The sequence below is a fragment of the Mizuhopecten yessoensis genome, unplaced genomic scaffold, assembly GCF_002113885.1.
Source record: "Mizuhopecten yessoensis strain PY_sf001 unplaced genomic scaffold, ASM211388v2 scaffold716337, whole genome shotgun sequence".
Taxonomy (NCBI): domain Eukaryota; kingdom Metazoa; phylum Mollusca; class Bivalvia; order Pectinida; family Pectinidae; genus Mizuhopecten; species Mizuhopecten yessoensis.
The window spans coordinates 363,098-388,583 of NW_018480066.1; the positions used below are offsets into that span (position 1 = coordinate 363,098).

The 25,486-nt window shown below is 34.1% G+C and overlaps 1 protein-coding gene across 2 annotated transcripts; it reads left to right on the plus strand.

Moving 5' to 3' along the window:
* The first annotated feature begins 5,424 nt into the window (after positions 1-5,424).
* LOC110443296 (transient receptor potential cation channel subfamily M member 5-like) lies at positions 5,425-16,944 on the plus strand. 2 transcript variants are annotated; one of them, XM_021487442.1, is made up of 12 exons: positions 5,425-5,582; positions 5,744-5,872; positions 6,639-6,738; positions 7,149-7,392; positions 7,647-7,736; positions 8,196-8,363; positions 8,697-8,948; positions 9,177-9,369; positions 11,158-11,320; positions 12,787-12,962; positions 13,300-13,365; positions 13,952-16,944. In XM_021487442.1, exons 2-12 carry the CDS (start codon positions 5,782-5,784, stop codon positions 13,984-13,986), a joined length of 1,578 nt encoding a protein of 525 aa, XP_021343117.1. In that variant the 5' UTR covers positions 5,425-5,582; positions 5,744-5,781; the 3' UTR covers positions 13,987-16,944. The 2 variants fall into 2 exon arrangements, with proteins under 2 accessions (XP_021343117.1, XP_021343116.1); XM_021487441.1 differs by having other exon boundaries at positions 5,516-5,582; positions 12,787-12,847.
* Positions 16,945-25,486: the final 8,542 nt, after the last annotated feature.

Here is a 25,486-nt window from a genome sequence, read left to right on the forward strand (position 1 = left end):
ATGCTAGGTCTGCGGAAAGGTTGGGTACACAGGTCAAGACAATTTCTAAACATTTCAATAGAGATCTTTCTTAAAAGAGTGTTGGACACAAGCTTTAACCTTATATATTCCAAACAAATCCTCAAAGAGTAGGAAACGTTCAACTCATATCGGTATGAGCTGAGTTAACTCCATCGAATCGGGGAACTACTCCGTATCCTGGTATATGCTTTTTTAGCTTAATTGATGAGAAATGGTTTTTAAAACACTAACAAAACTAAGAAATATTTGATTGATTTGTAGAGATGATGTCGCTCTGAAGACCCGTGCACCGTTGCTGTTCGGGATTTGTTTCACCAAGGAAAACTTCAAATCGTTAGAAAATGATATAGAGACCATCAAAAACAATAGAAGCAAGGTAAATTAAACTGCATATTCTGGTTTTGACATAAACAGGCTAAAGATTGATTATATGAAAATATATTACAAATTTGTGTTTATATTGCGTCCGTAACGAAGACGCAGCAGGCCATGATCAAAAGATCAGAGTATCGTGGCATTTACATTTGCTTTCATTACATGTTGAGCTATGACATTTCTTCACCGTATTGGAAATTTTTACGTTTATATAACATCATCAATTACTTTTTAATAAATACAGGGCATTGGCCAACAATAACAAAATTTGGATATACACGCAATTTGTCAGGAAGTTAAAATCTTAAAGTACGGCATAACTTATTATGAGAAATATGTTTTTACGAATCGTTGTTAAGGTTTCAATGAATTTTCTTAATCTAACATTATCAGCTATTATGAAAAACAGTTGTTTGGGTTGTCTTAAAAACATTCATTGATGTGTGTTTCCTATTTTGATTTTTAGAGTCCGGATATTTCAGTTTGGTTTTGAACTATTGATACCCTATCCCTTTCCTCGCATTTTAGGTTTCTGAGTTTAACATACATACTGAAAGTACAACGTCTTTGAAAGACAAAGTGACAGAGAGTATTATTAGAACATGGGCAATGTCTCATGTTGAAGGAGGGGCTATGGCAGCAGTTTTCGACGATAACCGGCCTGACATAAACCCTATAGCCGTGACCAATGGTGATGATGAGTCTTAAATCTTTGCAATTTTATTTCGAGATGTAAAACAATGAAACTTATGTACTGTCAGTTATGGTAATCGCAATTACATGTATCTTGAAGATATTTCATTAAAATGATTACAAGATACATGACTTAGACAGTTGAAATTAATTGATATACAATTTAGAGTGATTGTTGAGTGATCTGTTGCAGTTAAATACACCTTTTCTTAAAAATATTTGATATTATTTTAGATGTTCCGCCGCCAGCAGTGTATATAACCGCACCCAACAAGATGACATGGCGGACTAGTAGGATTGTGCCAATATCTGAGCAGGCTGTCCGCCCTTCTAGTCAAACCGAAGAGGATCACAAACAGAAAGAGTTAAAACCGTCACCAATAGCACTGTACATGTTGTACCAGATGCTCCAAACTAACCAAACTACTTGCATTGGCGACGGTGCGGTAAGTAGATACAATATTTGAGTATATCCGAATGAAAAAACTACACCGTGACCTGAACCACACTTCATGTGAACTATGTCAAATCCAAAAACGTCGCTACTCGCCAGTGACATTTGAATAGTAACAGGTGACTTAATGGAATAAATATCCCTGGTGAAGGCTATTTTACGATATTGTGTATCCGTGGTGAGAACAACTTGCACATCTTGCAGCACAGGGATATAGCATGGCTTCTAACACTTTGTTACATATGAAACGTGTTCCTCCCTCATACATGTATGTATACATGTATATAACGTACGTGTAACTGATACAACTTTATCGTTGTTTTAAGTTTGGCCGAGATCTTCTACTATACGCTCTAAAGGAGAACCTGTACGATATCACTGAAGTCCTGGTAGACAAAGGAGTGACACTAGAATTTTCACAAGCCAAAGATTTATATCAACAGGTAAGATATATCGTCCGGGTGACACACACAGTAGTATGTGATTATATATTATGATAAAAACACAAAATATTGAAATACTGATAGGCATACTTGTTAATGTACTACACACTTTGTCTCCTAATCCCTGTTCCGTATATATATAAAGGATATATAAGGATATATAAATTAAATTTATATATCTAACTGTGAATTGAGGACCAGGTAAATAACATGTCTTTAATAACACTTGCGATGATTCAGTATATTAAGAACTGGTGTACGGCGAGTCCCCAATAGAATAGTGATAGTCCATCGAAACACAGGGGAATAATTCTCTATCCTGTGTTTTTTAGGAATATTAAAAAAATAATTTAGACTTATTTAAATATATAGCTCAAATGTGTAAATACTATTTATTTTTGACACAAACAAAATCATCAGATACTTTTTTTAATGCACATACTAGAAACCGCTGGTGATTTTTGGAAAAGTATTTTTGATTATTCCTCCTGTGAACTTCATCCTTTTGATACATTTGAGTAAAAAGCATGCGCTCAACTTGCATGATAGATGTACAATAATTAAGTGCTTTTCAGTATCTTAGTACCAGTATTTTATTTCAAACATTATTTACATTATGTATTTTCCTATTTTGCAGCTATACGACGAAAGAAAGGAGAAAAACCAGGTAAAATACTATCTCTAATTCATTTATGATAAGACAAAGGTTTACAGGAATCAGGTTTTCTTCTTGTTCACGTTCACTAATGGGAACGACGAGCATTCAAAACATCATTGTACATGACTCAACATCGTAGCGCAACCGATAATACGTCGTAGCTACAAGTACAATGCTCATACATTTTAGCTATACAGCTTCAATTATATGTATTGAACACTTCAGATGATACATTGTAGCTATGCCGGTTACACATTGTAGCTATAGATGGCCCTCTGGTATATTGCAGCTTGACCGCTTATACATTTTAGCAAAACCGCTCATACATTGTATATATACCACTTTTAAATTATCGCACTAAAGCTAATTGTAGCTTTACCGCAGATAATGTATAGCTATACCGCTGATATATTGTAGCTATACAGCAGATAGTGTTTAGATATACCGCTTATACATTGTTACTTTACCGCGTATACAGTGTGGCTATACCGCTGACATATTGTAGCTTCACCCCTGATACATTGTAGCTATACCGCTTATATATTGTAGCTATATCGCTGATAGAATATAGCTATACCGCTGATATATTGTAGCTATACCGCTGATACATTGTACATTGTAGCTAAACGCTGACATATTGTATCTTTTCCGCCAACACATTATTACTAAACCGTTGATATAGTGCAGCTTTTCCGCTGATACCTTAAAGCTATACCGATGATATATTGTAGCTATACCGCCGATATAGTATAGCTATACCGCTGATATATTATAGCTAAACCGCTGATATATTGTAGATATACCGCTCATACATTGCAGCTACACTGCTGATATATTATAGCTAAACCGCTGATATATTGTAGATATACCGCTGATATATTTTAGCTATACCGCTGATATGTTGTAGCTATACCGACGACATATTGTAGCTTTTGCGTCAACACATTATTACTACATCGCTGAAATAGCGTAGCCTTTCCGCTGATACCTTAAAGCTATACCGATGATATATTGTAGCTATACCGACGACATATTGTAGCTTTTCCGCCAACACATTATTACTAAACCGTTGATATAGTGTAGCCTTTCCGCTGATACCTTAAAGCTATACCGCTGATATATTATAGCTATACTGCTGATACATTAAAGCTATACCCCTTATATATTATAGCAATACCGCTGATACAATGTAGCTATACCGCTCATACATTGAAGCTACACTGCTGATATATTGTAGCTATACCGCTGATTCATTGAAGCTACACTGCTGATACATTGAAGCTGCACTGCTGATACAATGTAGCTATACCGCGCATACATTAAAGCTACACTGCTGATATATTATAGCTATGCCACTGATACATATAAGCTATACCGCTGATATGTTATAACTATACCGCTGATACGTTGAAGCTACACTGCTGACACATTGTAGCTATACCCCTGATATATTGTAGCTTTACTGCTCATGCATTGTAGCTATACCCTTGATATATTGTAGCTATACCGCTAATACATTGAAGCTACACTGCTGATATAGTGTAGCTATACCGCTGATACATTGAAGCTTCACTGCTGATACATTGAAGCTACACTGCTGATACATTGAAGCTACACTGCTGATATTTTGAAGCTACACTGCTGATATTGTAGCTCTTATCACTGATATATTGTAGCTCTTATCACTGATTACATTGTAGCTATTGCCTTTGATATAGTTAAGCTATACTGCTGATTACGATGTAGCTATACCGCTGACACTGATATATTCTAGCTTTACCGCTGATGTATTGTAGCTATGGCGCTTACATATTGTAGCTTTACTCCGGATATATTTTACATTGTAGATATACCGTTTTTATATTTTAACTATACCGCTGATATATTGTAGCTATCACACTGATATATTTTAACTAAACCGCTGATATATTGTAGCTATACCGTTGTTGATATATTTTACATTGTAGCTATACCGCTGATATATTGTAGCTATACCGCTGATATATTTTACATTGTAGTAATACCGTTTAGCTATACCGCTGATACATTTTAGCTATACCGCTGATAAATTATAGCTATACCGCTGATTAATTATTGCTATACCGCTGATTTATTATAGCAATACCGATTATAAATTGTAGCTTTTTGCTGATACATTGTAGCTATACCACTGATATACTGTAGCTATACCGCTGATATATTGTACATTGTAGCTATACCGCTGATATAGTATAGCTTTACCGCTGATAAATTCTAGCAATTTACAGGACCCATTATACATAATAGTATTTCCTTAACGACTGAAACCATCCTTTAGGATTAGGAAAAACAACAAAGTTTAAATTGGATACGAATATTTACATACTATAAAATCCATCGTAATTATTGGCTGATGTGCTTTGAAATCCGGCTAACTTATAATTACTTGCGTGACATACATTCTCAAACAGATCTCCATTATTTTACAGACACGGTCATGTATCGCAGAAATCATAAAGGTACGTATACAAAAGTGTATTTGGAATTTAAACGATATATATGATTGGGCAGAAAAATAAAACTTCATCTGACAGATACTAGGTGACTTCATATATGCAATTTTATTAATGAAATAACGAGGAAAAGATTGTCGTGACCATAACTTGTATAGACATACTGAATGTTCATGTTAATTCCAGCACATTATGTACTCCACCTATGTCCAGACACGTTCACATGACTACAGATATCAACAATAAATACAAACACACCTAAACAGCTGTACTGAAGAACCTTATAATTACACGGACACTAAAACATCAGCAAATCAATATTAAGCACTATGGGCTTCTGTTTTTAAACCCAACTAAATTGTCAGCTTTTCCAGGGGACGAGGCCTTCCCAAAGAAAAGAGAAGATGCATGGGAGATTGGATGCGACATTATTCCCTATAAAATTGGTGAGTGATTGACGTACATAATTTATTTGCTTTCGTTATATGTCGCTATAGTTGAATTATGCAAATAAATAGCAAGCCATTTATCTTATTTTAATAGCTTATATACGATTGGTGCAATGCTTACTAAATCTTTTGATCATCTCAATATAATTTCATTTCAGCAAAGGGAGAGAAGAAGGAGCCTGAGGGGGATAATTGGATGACGCCATCTGATTTACTCTTGTGGGCAGTGTTGACAAACCAAATGGAAATGGCAGAAATATTTTGGAAACGTTCTCCTGAGCCGATCCGTAAATTTTAACATATTCTTATTTGTTAGGAGTTTTACGTATTTGTACTAAATATTGAAATATACAAAAGTAATATGCAGAAATATAAAAAAGAAGAAGACTATACAGTTCATGTCGAATACACAGTAAGAACATACAGAAAGACAGACAAGTACAACATGTAGAAATATATCAGAATATTAATGAAGCAAAACAAAAATACCGCAGTGTCAACATAACTGCTATTCAAACTCATATTCGATAAAAGTATGGCACAATATCTAACAAAGAGAACAAAACAAATTTCAAAAACGTTTGTGCAAATTGACCATCCAACAGCGGATTGACAGATTGACAGATTCTCGGGTAAAGAAAACTATGCAGCCCGTCTAATAAAAGAGACCACAGTTCACAGTTTTGATTTGATATGTATGCGCTAGGCACTTATTGGAACAACTTTATCTGTGGTTAGTACATGTGTTGGTCACCCTTGACCTATTAAAACCGAAGAGCCATTTCGTGGAGGAATTACCAGAAGATCGAAATCTATTGCCATTAAGAACACTCGTTTGTATTCATTCTCCACGTTCATAACAATGCTGCTGGGAAGATATAAACACACAATGTTTTTGTAACAGGCTCTCAATCTTTTTACGTAGAACTACTAAGTGGTTCCTAATTCAATGTGCCTTTTCCATTTATACATGTTATTTTATATTACTTCTATCCATTAATAAAAGCCTTTAATAACCCTTTGTAATGCAATGCCATTGATTTATTATTTCAGTTACTGCTCTCGTTGCGAGTGCTATACTACATAAGATGTCAAGGCGAGCTCATTCGAAAAAGGAAACTGATTTCAAGAAAACAATGCTGATGCATTCCCGGTAAAGTAATACTTTAAAGTAACCGTTGTCAAAACTTCAATTACTTGTACAAATTGTTTAGAAAAAAAATCCTGATCTGTCCATTGGCTGACTGACGGTAAATGAATCTTGACAAAACACATTGCATTATAATGCTCTGGAAAATGGGTCAGCTAGTTAGTGAATAGTATCTGCATAATGGGAAAGCTATATTAGTGGTTGGTGGATTGAAGACCATGCTCAGGACAGTATGAAACCCAAATTAGGGATTGGTGGATTGACAAAAAAATCGACTACATACAAATCCCGATAAATCATATTGAATTAATATGCTCATAATCTTTTTACCTAGAACATAGGGCCAAGTTGATCAGAAAACTAATGTGCATGTCAGACATTTTGCAGTATTTTGTAGTATTGCTTATTAACAGTGTGTTTCGCCAGAGAGCCATTGATGTGACTCAAAGCCTCTTCGAAAATAATGAAATGGAAGCCATTTTTGTCCTGGAAGTAGAAAATTCTACGTCTGTTTGGGGTATTAAAGAAAGCTGTCTAGAATTTTCCCAAGCACACAATATCTCTCAGTTTGTTTCACATCACGTCCCTCAAAGAAGTTTCGACAGGATTTGGAAAGGCGCGGGATTCTTTCACGACAACGATTTGTATGAAACCAAGGTGAGTCGTTCATAATGCAAATATGTTTGAGACGATAAAACGATTTACCACCTGTGTTTTTATGAATAGAAATGAACATATTTCGATTGTAACATTCGACTGCAATGAACATATGAACAGCAGTCAATCGTTCATAATCAATATACTATCTCAGACATTTCTTCATTCGGGAAAAGCTATCAATTACATCTTTAAATCATCAATATAGATGAAACTATTCGTGTATTTTAAATCAAAATCAACTTGTTTCTCAGAAAACAGTTTCAAGCCTCAGTGTCAAGAATTTCATAATACCTTTGACTGCTCGGATCACCTCTCCCTTTTGGAAGTTCGTTATTCATTACGTAAGTACATTTTANTTGACATGATTTATTTAATAACTGTTATTTTAATTATTTGCATTATCTTCGTCACAGAATTTTCCGTTACTTCAGTTTACGTTAGAATGTATATGACAGTCACTCAACCATCGAACTCAATAGATTGGAATGATAAATTATGAAATATTAAAATAAACTGCTACAGGTACCTTATATGCTGTCTGGTTGACTTAACTTATTGCTATGATGCTGGTTATACTGACTAATTGCTATGATGCTGTTTATACTGACTTATTGCTATGATGCTAGTTATACTGACTTATTGCTATGATGCTGTTTATACTAACTTATTGCTATGATGCTAGTTATACTGACTTATTGCTATGATGCTGGTTATACCGACTTATTGCTATGATGCTGGTTATACTGACTTATTGCTATGATGCTGGTTATACTGACTTATTGATATGATGCTGGTTTTAGAGCATCTTCTGCTTGTTCCTGGTCTGCTTAAGCGCTTTTATCATGACCAACATCACAACAGAAAAATGGCCAATTGACAGGAAGTCAATCTATGAGTACTGCGCAAACCTGTGGCTGTTCGCTGACATCATTGAGGAGTATGTACCGCCAGCCTTCTACACGATCCGGGTAAGATCTTTCTATTTAAGGAGGTAATTCTTCAGAACAAAATAACTCTGATCATTCGGAACAGAATCAATTTTCACTGAACATTGCAATTCCAGAATGAGAATAGTTTTTCACTCTTTGCAATATGTGAATATTTCAATGATACATCTGTTTAAAATCTTAGGTTATATCGACTACTGCTGATATAATTGATCATTTAAATAGTATCTGCCACTCTGATGAATTATCCAAGTTTAGCTACATTGTTTTCATAAGGATAGCACTATAGACGACTGTGCATTTTTGAAATGCATACACGTATTGATATTCTCATCTTTTGTATGTTTTTCTTAGCAATATTTGAATTCGAAGCAATGGAGACGAAGAGCTTGGAACCACATGCACAACTTCTGGAATGGAATGGACGCTTTGTCTTACTTATTGCTTATCATCGGGATAATTGTCCGATTTGGTTACGAAACAACAAGTTTCGATATATCCAGACGATTTTACAGCGTTGGTTTATTTCTCATGTTCATGAGGTATCTCCATGTTTTACTGATTTGGAGGAGGATTGGCCCCACTGTCATCATGTTGAAAGAGGGAGTATGTTTCCTCCGTTATATATATGTATAAAGATACCTCTAATGTAAATATTATTATAATTTACATATATTCAATGTAAATAAACTATTTCATATTCTCTCAAATGAAACTGTTCATGCCTCAATTATATATGTATGAAAAGTGTTTAATTTGATTTGCTGGGTTTTTTTGTCGTTATATAAGTGACAAAAATCAATCAATGTGTATTACCCAATTTCTTTCTTTCAGCTCAAAGAGTTGATGCGATTTGTAGTCATCATGGCGGTATTTATCTTGAGTGCTGGAGTATTCTACCACGCCAATATCTATCCAAACCACTACGACATGTTCTCACCTCATGGCATGAGATATTGGAGTGTCTGGCAAATCATCTATTATCCTTACTGGTCAATTTATGGCGAGTTCAAAGATGAAATCGACGGTGAGTGCACAAACACTAGTAGATAAATTTCAGTAAAACCAATGGATGGAATGGAAATACTGACTTTAAACCATCGAATTTCAACTTTCATAGAGCCCCGTGAAAATTCATTTAAAAACACTACAGAATTATTGTATAATGTTGATAAGTAAAGAAAACACCACAGAATTTTGTATAACGTTAATAGAGTATCGATTAAACAACTGAAATATTGTATAATATAAATACAGTAACGGTAATACCACAGAATTAGTGTATGGTGTAAAAATACAGCGACGGTAATACCACAGAATTATTGTATGGTGTAAATACAGTAACGGTAATAACACAGAATTAGTGTATGGTGTAAATACCGCGACGGTAAAACCACAGATTTATTTTATGGTGCAAATACAGAATAAAGTAAATACAGTAACGGTTATACCACAGAATTAGTTAATAACGTAAATACAGTATCGATAACACAACAGAAATAATGGTTTAATGTAAATACAGCGACGGTGATAACACATAATTATTGTATGGTGTAAATACAGTAACGGTAACACCACAGAAATGTTGTAAAATGTAAATACAGCTTCGGTAAGACACAGAATTATTGTAAGGTGTAAATAAAGTAGCGTTTACACCACAATATTAGTATATTCTTTAAATACAGTAACGGTAACAGCACTGACTTATAGTTTAATGTAAATACAGTCACGGTAACAGCACAATATTAGTATATTCTTTAAACACAGTAACGGTAACACCACTGACTTATAGCTAAATGTAAATACAGTAACGGTAACAGTATAATGTAAATACAGTAACGGTAACACCACAGAAATGTTGCAAAATGGAAATACAGTCAAGGTAATACCACAGAATTAGTGTATAATGATAATACAATAACGGTAACACCACAGAATTAGTGTGTTTTTCAAATACAGCGATGGTACTGTACTATACAATACTATAAAAATAGGTTCAAATTTAAGCGAAACGTTTGCGCATTGCTGATCGTTCACATTGCATCGTAACGATTATTAGATCCTGTTATTTAACGATCGTACTGTCGGTCAATATTACGAAGTCAAAAACTAGTTGATAAGCAATCAAACATCTAAATATCTTTGACATTGGATATAACATTGAAACTGCATACATTACCTGTTCAGTTCAAATTAGCCACAAACAAATGCAAAAAATATCAAAAATATTCTTCGCACTTGATACAGTCTTAAAACAAGTAATGTTATAGTGTGAAAAATAGGAAGTAGTATCATTATTACTGTCAAACTTTTCAAAAGCATACAAATTATTCGTTCTTCAAGATTCTTAGCATGCAATGAAAGGCTTTTGACGATATAATTCCGTACTACTATTTCAAGACATCTAACAGCGATGTTAAGCAAGTTTTGTCTAGATAATCATTATTTAATGATATTACATGTTCATTGAGATGTTTTATTCATTTTTAGCTTTACTTATTTTATAAAATTTCCTCACAGCTAGGTAAAGTTGTAAATGAGATCTTCTTTAATGAAATTTACAGGGGTTTCATGATAGTAACATGTATGTTTCTAATGGGAATCGTCTTTTCACAGTCATTTAATTTATTTTTTTCGTTAAAGTGCAGATTGGTTATCTTAAACAAATCGTCGTCGGACTCAATGGCCATGCCAGTAGGCCATAATTCGACTTTCCCCATTCTTTAATTTACTCCATTATTGTTTTAAATTAATTCAAGACATAAGCGGATTTGTTTTTTAATCCCTTTAATACAATCTCATCTTTCAAAATCAGGAGAAGACTCTACTGACACCTGCAGCCGCAATGAAACCGTCTACATGAATGACCCCGATATCGTGAGGTGCCCTGAAAAAGACTGGATGGTCTCCCTTATGTCTGGAGTCTTCGTCTTGACACTGAACCTGTTATTGGTGAACCTTATCATCGCTATGTTCAGGTGAGTATTTTATGGATGTTTCGTTAGTCTATATTACATGTGTATGGTTGTCAAGTACACACACAGTCATAAAGACAGTTAACATGTTGTCATTCGGAATATCGTACCAATTACTTGTTAACTTTTCATTTTGCAAAAAAAGTAACTTACTAATAATTACTTTCATGTAGGGATGATTTTAAGCACGAGTGAAAGGGAAATGACAAACTTTCAACCTACTGGTGAAACATTACTTGCAGGAATATTCTGTTTCTAACTTTTATCTTCACAAAGTTATGGGTTTCCGTGAACAGAAAGTCAATTTCCCGTCAAAAATGTAAAGACATGTGTTACAGGAATGCAACGTCAAAATAAGAAAACTTGCAGTGATATTGTGACGTCACAATTCACGATGCTCTTCGATTTTGATTTTTACACTAAACCTACTCTCTGATTGGTTGATGTAATGTAAAAATAACATTGACAAATTACATTGTATTTGTTGGTTAAGATGACTTAATTCATTCCAGTTCAATTCCTTATAACAACATATCCATGTTTATTAAAACTACTCTGCATTATCAATCAAACTGGGAAAATGTATTTTCCTGCTTCAACAAACCATTATTTCTCCATACAATATTTTAAAATATGCTAAAAATACATGATATTTGGTATGTAAGAGATTGTTGTGAAAGATTGGATCAGTTTGGACTTTTAAAATAATAACCATATGCATATTTGTGTTATTGAAAGGACGTCGTACAGGTGTAGCAATTATTGTCCTATTTACTTTATCTACCATAGATTTCCTTTTAGTAGAAATGTCGTCTTCAAACAAACTGCTTTAAGATTGTCTGACAAACGATTTTGTGAATTCGGTCGAAGGTTATTTTACGTGTAAATGTTTTTTCATGTCTGGGATTTACTTTCTGCTGTGCGACCAAATTTACACATCTGTCAAGCTTTTTTTGCATCGTCTACCTGCGATCTTAACATCAACACAGTGAAAGCCTAAGCATACCAGTTCGGCCTTGAAATATCATTATAACGAGGAACCCACTTTATTTAGTAAAAAGTAAAAATGATTCACATATCTCGGAAGTCCGATTAGCAAATCCGATCAGAAATGCCCACGATGCTTTCGCACGATTTCTACTCATCTAGGATTCAATCTAGAATTACAGAATGACGAAGGTTCGAATCTGCAATGGTCAGTGCAAACCTCCATTTCCAAGTCTCTGGATGTGATCAAATTATACATGAAATCTAAACGTTGTTTCAGAATTGTTGTCTTCTGATCGTCATCAGAGGTCTGTATAGAAGGGTCGGTTGTCAAAGACTATCAAGCGAAAGATACTTACAGGGAAATCATTTAGCAAAACAATATGGCCAAATGTAGAAGGACCGTTACCATTATTTGTCTGACATTTTATATGTTTATACATTTATATGATGTTTCATGGTTTATTTACGTTTTTTAACAGCTTCCGATTCGAAGAAATAAAGAATAACTCGGACCACTTTTGGCGATTCCATAGAAGTCAGGTGATCATGGAATTCCGAACCAGAATCCCTGTGCCTTTTAATTTGCTATTCTGGCCGGTTTACATTATCAGGTCATGTTTAACAAGCAACAAGGCTAGAGAGCAGAAGGTTAAAGGTATTTTAAACATTAATATTATGTAGGGACAAGGAAAACGTTTATTCTAGAACGGTAGAATTTCGATTAATGCTGTGCATGTTGGGTGATGAGCGAGACTTTTAACATCGTCAGTACAACTTGCGTAAATCTGTGTTTTCTTCTTTTTTATTGTCTTTTCGATTCATGGTTGACTTTCATTGATATTTTTCTGTGTTAACATAATGAGTTATGTTTTTCTCTGTTGAACTTCGAAATGGAAAACTCGTTTTGAATTACACGATTGCTTAGAGTTCGACACATATTAGAAAATACATAGCAGAATTTTGACGTACGCGTATTCTTATTATTAAATCAGATAAGAAAGCCAGAGCAAAACTAGACGAAAAGCAGCAGATATTGGCAGGTCGTTGGATGCTATCGGGTAAGGTCGTGTGCTGTTATGTTAAATGGACCTTATTTATTATATACAAGGTGTGAACAATATACTGTAACTGTCTGTATGGGACGCTGTACAGAATTAACCGGTATTACTTGATGGCATCATATAATGGTCTTTTGCATATTGTAGCGATCTTCAGGTTCAGCATATCCGTTTTCAGTTTAAAACATAAATCAAATATCGTTTGGATACAACTGTAGCACATTTCGGCAAGGTCGTTTCCATTGACCAGGTAGATTTTTCGATTAAAACGATAGTATAACAATCCTAAGTGAAGGGTTTGAATCTCAATCTATTCTATATAATCACACTCAGAACACTGTTGTCATTTTTAAGCAGGTATTTGATGCCATTAAATGACAACAACGTGACTGGTTGCAAACCAAAGGTGGATGCGTACCTGTCTTAAAACGTTTGATATGTTGGATGTGATAACTATTTTCTTAGGGACAAAAGTATATAACAAACCTAAACTGGAAACTTAAAATATTTTGCTCATTCGTTGTGATAACATTCAATTCATATATATCGCATTTTATTCTCCTTTGTATTCCTCTGTTGTAAACAGAAAGTGAGGCTCAGACGCTCTATCAAGAATCATGAACCAACCAGAAACGGTGTGAAAATGGTAAAATGGAATCTCAAACAACGAAAATGATGTACGGACGGTCTATACAGTAACATGGACCAGTCCCGACTACAGACTTTCTACGACAATCAAGTGTGTAAAATAGTGTTATATGTTGGAATTTATAACAAGGGTGCAAAAATGTTAGTTCGCAATTGTAGAAGAACTATCTATATATACTGATTGATATTTTGAGTTTACAGCCATTCCGGATTGATCGTATCCAAACTCCGAACGTTAAATCTTTGCAACATTTCTTTGAAGTTAGGAATGCTACCAGTTTTGTGCACGTAACAAAATCCGTTTCCCCTCAGGTACAGCAGCTGACCTGACCCAGTGTGTATACATTGTGTAGGTTGGACCAAATTCACCATGTATTTTAGGGTAGAGGTTAGTTTTACTATTTTCTTTGATCATTTATACAGACAGTCGTGCCGACTAATCGGTTCGTCATGACAGAGGGACAGATTGTCGATTAATTGAAAAACGGTATACGTAGTGCGTTTTACGCATACTATTGGAGGTAATCTGTATACCTAAAATTGATTGTAAATAAATTACACTTCAATGAACATGTGTTTCATGTACAGTTGTATATGGAGGTTTATATATAATGCTTTCAAAACATATATAATTGTTTTTAATAAATCGAACATGATGCATTCAAGATCTAAACGTAAATGGTTATTAGGTTCGAAATAAGTAAATGAAGCGATAGTACCATACACTTGACAAGTATAAATTAGGTCGTCCTAATATACACGATGTCGATTTTATTTTAGACGTTCACTATTTAGTTTCCTCGGGTCCAAACTAAAAGGAGAGAATATCAACTATACAGATGTAGATTCCTCTCTCCAGTGCGGATTGGAGTCGTATAGAAAAGATTTCAAAATCTATGTGTTAAATTGATTCAATGTTTTCCTTTACGTACTAAATCTGACATCTGTTTAGGAATGTTGAGTTTAACATCCCTTTCTGCAAGAGAAGATCTATGTAAACTTATTTCTTTAGAATCGTTGAACACTCGTATGCCACATTGTGCCATTTAGTAATTAGTTTTATTGCGTTTATTACAACTGTACATTTGTATCATCAAATGTACAAGAGTACCGATGGTGTAATTCAAAATATATGTTTTATTTCACATAAGTATGATCTACATAATTATTTGTATAACATTCTAATCGGGTACATTCCGAAAGAAGGTTCAATCGAAATAAATCGTTAAAAATATAAGCTTTTATTAATTAAGAAAGGAACGATTGGCAAACTCGCTTGAATGCCATCAATGATTTTAGTCGTTTCAAAATACTTCAGACTTCTCTTGTACATTCACCAGTTAACTTTTTCTGGTGGTTTTTAAATGTTTTATTTTGCTAAGTTTGTCAGAAAGTTGCAAAGTTTTGGACAATTAGATCGGATTATGAACTATATGTATAAAACTTAATTGTTATGATGAAGATGATTTTGTACGCTGATGCATTGATTGTTGCCATCCCGATATTGTAGATTTACGGGATTTATTTCTTGTAAAAGATATGTGAATGACTATCAAGTTGCTGTATATGTTGACGTTTTAGAAGATAATTTTTACGGAGAGATCACCTTTCGGACGTGACGTCAGTATTTTTTTTCCATTGCAAGTACGGAATTTGCGACGTCTGGTGGTAACCTCCGTTACTGAAAATGCTAGGAGACAACTTTTATAGCACTTCGTTCAAAGTATATGTAAGAAATACTAACTTATACAAATATCCTGATAATAATGTTGTAATGTTGTAAGCTGAATACGGGAACAGGCCCGAAGGAGAAAAGAAGACTTTGCTCTTTAATTTTGATGTCAAGTATAACCAATTTTGCCAATTATATTTGCTTAACGCATTTTGGTGAAAATATTTGGGATAACATTATGGGATGACGCTACGCATGTTCACTCGATTATTTTCACATTTTGCCCTGATTTTGAATAGGCTGGTTGCCTGTCCTACATGTAGTACTATCAATAACGCAACAAAGGCACACTTTTCAACAATCGCGATGTGTACTCAACCCATTTTATATTGGTTTTACGAAAATAGGAATGTATACAACTGTTTAATCTCCTTGGGTGACGCTACGCATGCGCATTTTTCTGTTTGCATTTAGAGCATCGTATTACCGCATGGTTTTGTTTTGTTATAGTCTTACGGTCCATCGACTAGCCCGACAGTTTATACCATATTCATATCATGCTTGAGAAGTGAACATTGCCTGAGATTATACAAATGTACATCATGTTGAGAATATTGCCTTAGAATTTTTTCTTCATTTTTGAGAATATTTCCTGAGAGTTTGTACCATACTTGAGAACACTGCCTGATATTTTATACCATGCTTGAGAACATTGCCTTAAGATTTTTTTCATCATTTTTGAGAACATTGCCTGAGATTTTGTACCATGCTTGAGAACACTGCCTGAGATTTTATACCATGCTTGAGAACATTGCCTGAGATTTTATACCATGCTTGAGAATATTGTCTGAGATTTTATACCATGCTTGAGAACATTGTTTGATATTTTATATCATTGGATGAGGAAAATACAGTTCCTGTCAATTTGTCATGTCTGACCAATTATCCTTTTATACTGAAATCAATTGTGTTTGAGAAAATGTGAATTGTCAGAGAATGTGTCGTGCTTTAGAACATTGCTCAAAAATATTTATCATGCTTGGGAAAGATATAGTTCCGGTGACTGACCAATATAATCAATTAATAAAGAAAACAATGAAAACCTGAATTGATTTCATTAAAGTAAATAATGACTAGCTTATATGATATTGTAGAAGACATGACATGATGAGAGTTTGACTAAGTTGTGTGTTGAAAATACCAGAATATTACAATATTTCATTGGAAATATGTAAAAAAAAAAAAAAAAAAAAAAAAAAAAAAAAAAAAAANTAAACCACGAAAATAATCTTTATTGAAACACACTGATCCCACACTGATGTTGCGACCTAGGCTTATTTTTTGGATCCAGTTTTGCCCCTTTTAGTTATGATTAAAGACACAATCTTGTCTGAACAACTCCCAAACTGTTTGAAACTTCACTGATGTAGTCAGCACACACATATGATGTGCACATGTGTTTTCCATTTTGATCCGTGTATTATTATGGCAGTTTTGCCCTTTTTCCTACGTTTGTAGACACAAACTTGTCTGGCCAACTCCTACAGTTTTCATCTAAACATTTGGAAACTTCACTGATGTAGTCAGCATACACTGAAGTTGTACAGCTGCACTTAGTTTTTGATTCAACTATTTGTATGACCGTTAGGCCCCTTTCCTATATGTTTGTAGACAGAATCTTGTCCGAACAACTCTTCCAACAGTTTTCACGCAAACTTCACGAAAATTATGTACTCAGCACATATGTACACGGAAGTTGTGCAACTTTGACTACTACCCTTTTTATATTTGTTAACAAGTGTTTGGGCCAGAGTGGGAATCAGACTGGATGGGGGAACGAAAGGTAATAGTCAGTAATACTGGCGACAGTTCTAGTTAAAAATTATCGGAAATTACAGTGTTTGATAAGCGGGTAACTTTGATGGATTGTAGTCTGAGTTTAAAAAAACGAACTTGCTCTTGAATGTATATCAATACTCGTATTGGCATATATAATTGCTTTTTTTAAATTTTACCTTTTACATGTCATTATTTTCCATGTCCAAATATTTTACTACACTCATGTACATCCAATACACTTTGTGCTTACACGCTGGTAAAAGCTAAAATACTGTGTAGTGTGTCTCTTTTTTATTTGTAAGAAGCACTTTATTTTTCAATAAATTTATTTTGCTTTTGTTATTTTGTCACATTACTTTTCTTTGTACACGTATATATTTCTACATCACCACTTGTTTAACTCTTTAATTATGGAGGTTGTGATGCTTATCCGTAATCATAAACCAAATCTTTCATGATAAAAAAGGGATACATGATATAGCAGGTATCTATTGGGCATAGACAGATTACTTGGCAGACACAGATGAGTATTGACAACATAAATAAAAGTGATGCTTATCCGTAATCATAAACCAAATCTTTCATGATAAAAAAGGGATACATGATATAGCAGGTATCTATTGGGCATAGACAGATTACTTGGCAGACACAGATGAGTATTGACAACATAAATAAAAGGGATGCTTATCCGTAATCATAAACCAAATCTTTCATGATAAAAAAGGGATACATGATATAGCAGGTATCTATTGGGCATAGACAGATTACTTGGCAGACACAGATGAGTATTGACAACATAAATAAAAGGGTTTGTAAATACCATAATAACATGAAACATATATTCACATAATGAACAGTTACATACAAATTATAAAACCTGAGCGAGTCTATTTTACGGCATGGATCCGGACGACCGTGTGTGTACTAATAGGACAGGCTAAGATAATAACGTTCTTCAAGGTGTTATGTATACATCATTTCAATACAAACGTGTTATTGAGTGGGTATAAACGAGATATGCCTTGCTTACCTTAAAAAGGAATGGACGGTGTATACAATCCATATTTGAACTTTCGGAATTCTATATTTTTCTAGATAAAGAAAGCATTTGATTATACACTTATGCAGTAACATTATCAAGGGAGAATATATTTATGTACAGATATTTCTATTGATATAAATAGTTTTCCTATGTAATTATATGATATTAATTCATAGAGTATTACTCGTGATGACACATAAACATTATTTTTCGATATGCCTAATTATGAGCCTGTTGTTCATCTGGTCTTGTTATGTAAATTCAGTCGTCTATTCCGCAAACTTTGGACTTTAAATCCGTTGACTGTACTTTTAATCAACAGTTAGGTTAATACGTCGATGTATTTTATATTTCTACCTAAGTGCTTCGTGTCCGTTTCAATAAATATGAAATTTAATACTTCTGAACAATTTGGTACAATGCGACAAACACCAATGCCTCTGTATAGACCTTGCAATCAACTAGGCCGTATATTTTAGTAGACATACCCGGTACAGACAGATTATACTGTTACCCGACTCGCTATATAAATGCATATTAATCAATTTCGACTGTTTCGCAGACAATTCACCAAACGAACTATAGCTAATGTGTGCTACCGTATAACTGTTTGACTGGTCACGTGATGAACCGGTGCTTGCTACCCTACGACTGTTGACTGGTCACGTGATGAACTGGTGCTTGCTACCCTACGACTGTTGACTGGTCAAGTGATGAACTGGTGCTTGCTACCCTACGACCGTTGACTGGTCACGTGTTAGGTAATCGAACGCACCTATAATTACAAGCACCCCGATGATCAAGCGTTTTTGGTACTGGATTGTTGACGGTCATCTGTCGGTAGATCTAAATATCACATTTGACATGGAACTTTTTGTTTTTCATTGGTCAAGTAACAAGACAGTTGTTTCATGCCTTATCAGTCAACAGTAAAATTGCCTGTTGACTGATAAGGCATGAAACAACTGTATACTGTACTTTGGTATTCTTTTTAACACAGTAAGGTAACCACGAGCTGTGTTCGGAATCTATCCTGATATATCCACTAATAGAGAGGATAGATAATGATTAATGGTATAAGTTCAATCTCCAATATCGTCTTCAAAATATATTAGTTTTGATTATAAACTCACTAGATTGGAAAATGACCATTACCGATAATCACGGGTTATATAATTGTTTTTTATCATCATCATCATCATCGATTAACCAAAGAAAAAAATTCACTTTTAATTTGATCCATGAAAAACCTCTTAATACAAGTCTGAGGTCAGCAAATATTGTTACGGAAAGTCAACTAGGATTTTCTCTAAATTTGAAATTATCTTAACAATATAAATAAGCATTCCTTTAATAAAAAATGTTTCGATCGATGTACAATTATAGGACTCATAACATATATTTAGTATGATCTAATATTGGCACTGGATCCGAACAAACAAATGTACGTTGGATATATTATTTCTACAGATATATAGTGCAGACAAAGGACTTTTGCAAACTTTCAAGGCAATCTGCCCTTTGTATAAGGCAGAGATATGAATAATTACACGCTTTAATAAAGAGTCTTCATGAAACGATACTACGACATACAATCCATTAAACTGAATATCCCATGTATTACATGTATCAATACAATATTAAATAGCTAACTTATTTTGTTTTGTTAAATTTACTTTACCCTAAGATTAGAACTCACCGTATTGTATTAAATCTACTTCATCCTAGGATATAAGAACCTAGCACTAAGGATGTACTGTATTATGTTAAACCTTTTCCATCCTAGGGCATGAACTTACTTCTACCTTTATATTAATATATACAATACTAGAATATGTTAATCGTTATTTGATTACATTTTAAACAAAAAGTGATCTGGTCAATTTTCAATTAACCGAAAAATGACTTTTTAATAACAATAAAGTAAAAACAATGTAACCATGTCCAAAAAAACGTGTGACGTGTATTTTTTATCATTACATGTATATACTTATGCACCGTGAGAGTGTTACATTTTTCTACAAACTAGTCAATGTGTTATTTGCATAAGACTGAGCGTTCACTCCTAATAAAGGGACACGATATTCTTATTTCATGTTTGTATGAACTGATCTATTTTTAAATTTTACAGCGAACACTGGTCTACTTACAAACACTAGACCGTATAACATGTATAATCATTCGAAGAAAAGAAACCATAACCGACACTAGACTACCCTTTACCTGGTATTGCTATGTTCTCCACCATTAATTTTCTATCTAACTTATGTTTACTTATGCACTAGATTGTTTGGTTTGCATGGTATAATTATGGTATATAACATGTTTATTTGGCATGTGATATAAATATCTTTCTCGTTTTGGTGATATCCATTTGTTTAATTGTATGAAAAATATAGTAAAATAATGTTTCAATGTTTTCTTGGGATTATGTTTTAATAGAAGTCTCATCTAAGTATATACAAAGGGATATTTTTATTTTTTCTTGTCTAATTCGCATAAGCGTAAATATGGATATTTTGTTTAATTATATAATCATCGTTGAAGTTTTTAAAACTAATAAATTCATATATCAAAAGACTGCTAGCCGTTACTGAACCAAGGTACAGGTACATGTATAATCACCTCTAATAAAGGGACACGATATTCTTATTTCATACTTGGCACACGATCCGTTTTGTTTTTATGAACTGATCTATTTTTAAATTTTACAGCGTACACTTGTCGACTCACAAGCACTAGATCGTATCACATGTATAATCATTCGATGAAAAGGAACCATAACAGACAGTAGACTACCCTTTACCTGGTATTGCTATGTTGTTCTTCAGCAAATGTGTGCACGCTTGCTTTCTCGCTTTCTCCACCATTACAGTTTTCTATCCAACTTATGTTTACTTATGCACTAGATTGTTTGGTTTGCATGGAATAATCAATAAATAACATATATAATAATAATCTCCAGTATACGGTGTTGGGATATGTTAGTTGTATAAGTATGCTTCGTAGGATGTATACACATATGTAATATCCGGGGCCGGGTAATGTTTATCCGTCAGACATATACATCCGTATCGTCCGAATGCCTTTTATTAAGTATAAAGGACTATTCTTAATAAACTAGTTATTCTGTTTGCTAGATACTGGTATATCTACATGGAGCTTTTATTTTCGCTTATTATTCTGCTGGATTAAATATCTAAAACAAACACTTCATTTAGTTCATCTATTGAGTTTTTACATCTAATTTACATCATCCCTATCTCTAGATATGTGCTGGGTTGATATCTTGTTAATCTGACCCCTATCTTCTCTGTTGGGTATTATGTTTAGTTTTACTAGCCTCTAACTTCTCTACTTGGTTTTGTGTCGTATTTGCATTAACTCTCACTTCTCTGTTGGCTTATATCTAGTTTACGTTAGCTCCGACTTCTTGTGTTGGGTTTTATATTTAGTTAACCTGACCTCTAGCTTCTCTTTTAGGTTTTATATTTAGTTTACATTACTTCTAACTTCTCTGTTGGGTTTAATATCTAGTTTACAAGACCTCTAGCATCTCTCTTGGCTTTTATATCTAGGTTACGTTAGCTCCGACTTCTGTGTTGGGTTTTATATCTAGTTTACCTTACCTCTCGCTTCTCTGTTGGGTTATATATTTAGTTTACATGACCTCTTACCTCTCTGTTGGGTTTTATATCTAGTTTACATCACATCTAACCTCTCTGTTGGGTTCTATATCTAGTTTACCTTACCTCTAGCTTATATGCTTAGTTTATATCTAGTTTACTTTACCATTAGTTCTCTCATGTGGTTCACATCTATTTTTCCTTACCTCTAACTTATCTGTTGGGTTTTATATCTAGTTTACCTTACCTCTAACCTCTCTGTTAGGTTTTATATCTAGTTTACCTACCTCTAGCTTATATGCTTAGTTTATATCTAGTTTACTTTACCATTAGTTCTCTCCTGTGGTTTATATCTAGTTTACTTTACCATTAGTTTTCTCCTGTGGTTCATATCTAGTTTACTTTACAATACATTTTGTTATCATTACCAGAAAGAACCCCATCAACTATTTTTTATCCAGTTTTCCTTACCTCTAACTTCTCTACTTTTGTTTACAATATCTCTAACCTCTCTGCTGGATTTGTATATCTAGTTTACATCACCTCTAACCTCTCTGCTGGATTTGTATATCTAGTTTAGCTTACATCTCGCTTCTCTGCTAGGTTTTGTTTCCAGTTTACGTTAGCTCTAACTTCTCTCTCTGCTGGGTTTTTATATCTAGTTTATATTTCTAGTTAACATTTCCTCTAGCTTCTGTATTGGGTTTCATATCAAGTTTACATTATCATAATTTACTCTTATTTTTATCATATTACCAGCAAGAACTCCATTGAATACTCAACTATTTTTTATGTTTTCCTGATATTTAAAAAACAGTAAAATCTTACGTCACCTGTCAATGTATAGAAACATCTTACCTTCACAAAATCGAAACATGGGTATGAATCGGTAACTACAGTTGCGGGATCGCACAACGTTACACGATGTGCGGTGTGCGCACGATGTGTGCACGGTGTGTGAACGGTGTGTGCACGATGGGCGAACGATAAAAAGCTGAACGATCATTGCTTGCGCACATATGTGTGCACGATGGACGGACGTTGTGCGATAACAATCGTGGTTGGTGTAAATTGAGGAATGCCTTAACAATTTATACGGTTTCGTGTTTAAACATGTAAACTTGATGTTTACGTATGTTTCTATATTCTAGCAACATCTATATACTTATCTTTCCGTCTATATATTCTTATATTGAGGAATTGTGTTTTCTGTGTTTTTAAACAAACTTAATCGACACATGTAAAATTACAACACAGTATCAGCAATACAGGTAAACATAACCACTTTGTACATGTACCTGGACCGTAGTTTTCTCCCCGCCTGGGGCATTTACGTAACTCGTCGGGTAAGGCCGGGGTGTGAAAATCCAGGTGAAGGGGAGCTATAGGCAAGCGAATGCAAATAACAAATACTATTCATTACGGTCAAACGGTATCGCATATCAGCTCTGTGTGTCAGGCACTGGTCAGGTAAAACTCCGGACACTCATAAAATTGTTATTTACCTGTTCTGTTACCTTGGAGCCAAACCCATTCTTGACAGCCTAACGGTCGCTGTAATACTGTGTAACACGCATTGTGAAATTGTATAATCTTGATTATTGTGATGAGAAATTACAGATATATACACAGTGTACATTATCGGATACAAGCCTTCCGTATTTTTGTCATTCCGTAATTTTGATCTACAAATGATACCAAATCGCACAGTTGTGCGGAGAGAAGCGCACAACGGGGCGAACGATTGCTAAATCGCACAGTTGTGCGCACCATGTGTGGACGATGTGCGGACGGTGTGTGAACGATGTATGCACGGTGTGCGCACGCTATTTTTGGTGTGTTGTGCGGTACCACAACTGTATATAACATATCAGTATGGCATCATTCATGATACATTTATCTAAATAGCAGAGTAATGCCTACAGTATTTACTCTAAATAACAGACACATACCTACAGTATTTACTCTAAATAACAGGCACATACCTACAGTGTTTACTCTAAATAACTGACACATAACTACAGTGTTTACTCGAAATAACAGACACATCCCTACAGTATTTACTCTTAATAACAGACACATACCTACATTATTTACTCTTAATAACAGACACACATCTACAGTATTTACTCTTAATAACAGACACATACCTACAGTGTTTACTCTAAATAACAGACACATACCTACAGTATTTACTCTAAATAACAGACACATACCTACAGTGTTTACTCTAAATAACAGACACATACCTACAGTGTTTACTCTAAATAACAGACACATACCTACAGTATTTACTCTAAATAACAGACACATACCTACAGTGTTTACTCTAAATAGCAGACACATACCTACAGTATTTACTCTAAATAACAGACACATACCTACAGTGTTTACTCTAAATAACAGACACATACCTACAGTGTTTACTCTAAATAACAGACACATACCTACAGTATTTACTCTAAATAACAGACACATACCTACAGTGTTTACTCTAAATAACAGACACATACCTACAGTATTTACTCTAAATAACAGACACATACCTACAGTATTTACTCTAAATAGCAGACACATACCTACAGTATTTACTCTAAATAGCAGACACACACCTACAGTATGGACGACACTAAAATATGTCGTTTATCAGAATGTTTTGATAAAAAATTATGAAAAACACAATTGTGTTAATACAAGAAGAAATTGTCTCTGTATGTAATTTGTTAGAAGTAAACGATGTTGGAAATGTGATTTTTTTTCTCTTTTTGCGTAGTTTTTCTGATTTTGAATGGAGGTACAAACACTGCAATAAGTGTAAATAAGTCGGTTGATGTAACACACGTATGCTTTGTGACGAATTTTCAACGAAGTGTAATCTGTGATGAAATAAAACATAATCACATTATTCGAACCACAAATACCTGTATATGTAAAACATATGATTGCTGTTGAAATACTTGCATGTTGATAAAATATTATGTCTTTCTTAACCGAACTTGTTACAGCAGAACTTTGATAAAACTTCACAGTTTTGCTTGAATAATACTTCATTATATACATGTGAATGTATTTGTATTACCTTGTAGAAACCTTTTAACGTGTAAGGAAAATCTCATCTGTGTAAACAGAATGATCATTGAACCAATATTTTTTCTGCAAGGTTGACCGAATGTTATTTAAATGACATGGGAACAATGATTTCTAAACCAATATTTTTCTGCAAGGTCGACCAAATGGGATTTAACTGACACGGGAACAATGATTCCCTAAATATACGCAATAGAGGGTTGCACC

Bases quoted from the DNA above. Each gene is read 5' to 3' on its own strand.
- LOC110443296 (XM_021487442.1), top strand. From the start codon at position 5,782: ATGACGCCATCTGATTTACTCTTGTGGGCAGTGTTGACAAACCAAATG. The intron at 11,321-12,786 runs GTGAGTATTTTA...GTTTTTTAACAG, and splicing joins CTTATCATCGCTATGTTCAG to CTTCCGATTCGAAGAAATAA. The intron at 12,963-13,299 runs GTATTTTAAACA...TTATTAAATCAG, and splicing joins TAGAGAGCAGAAGGTTAAAG to ATAAGAAAGCCAGAGCAAAA.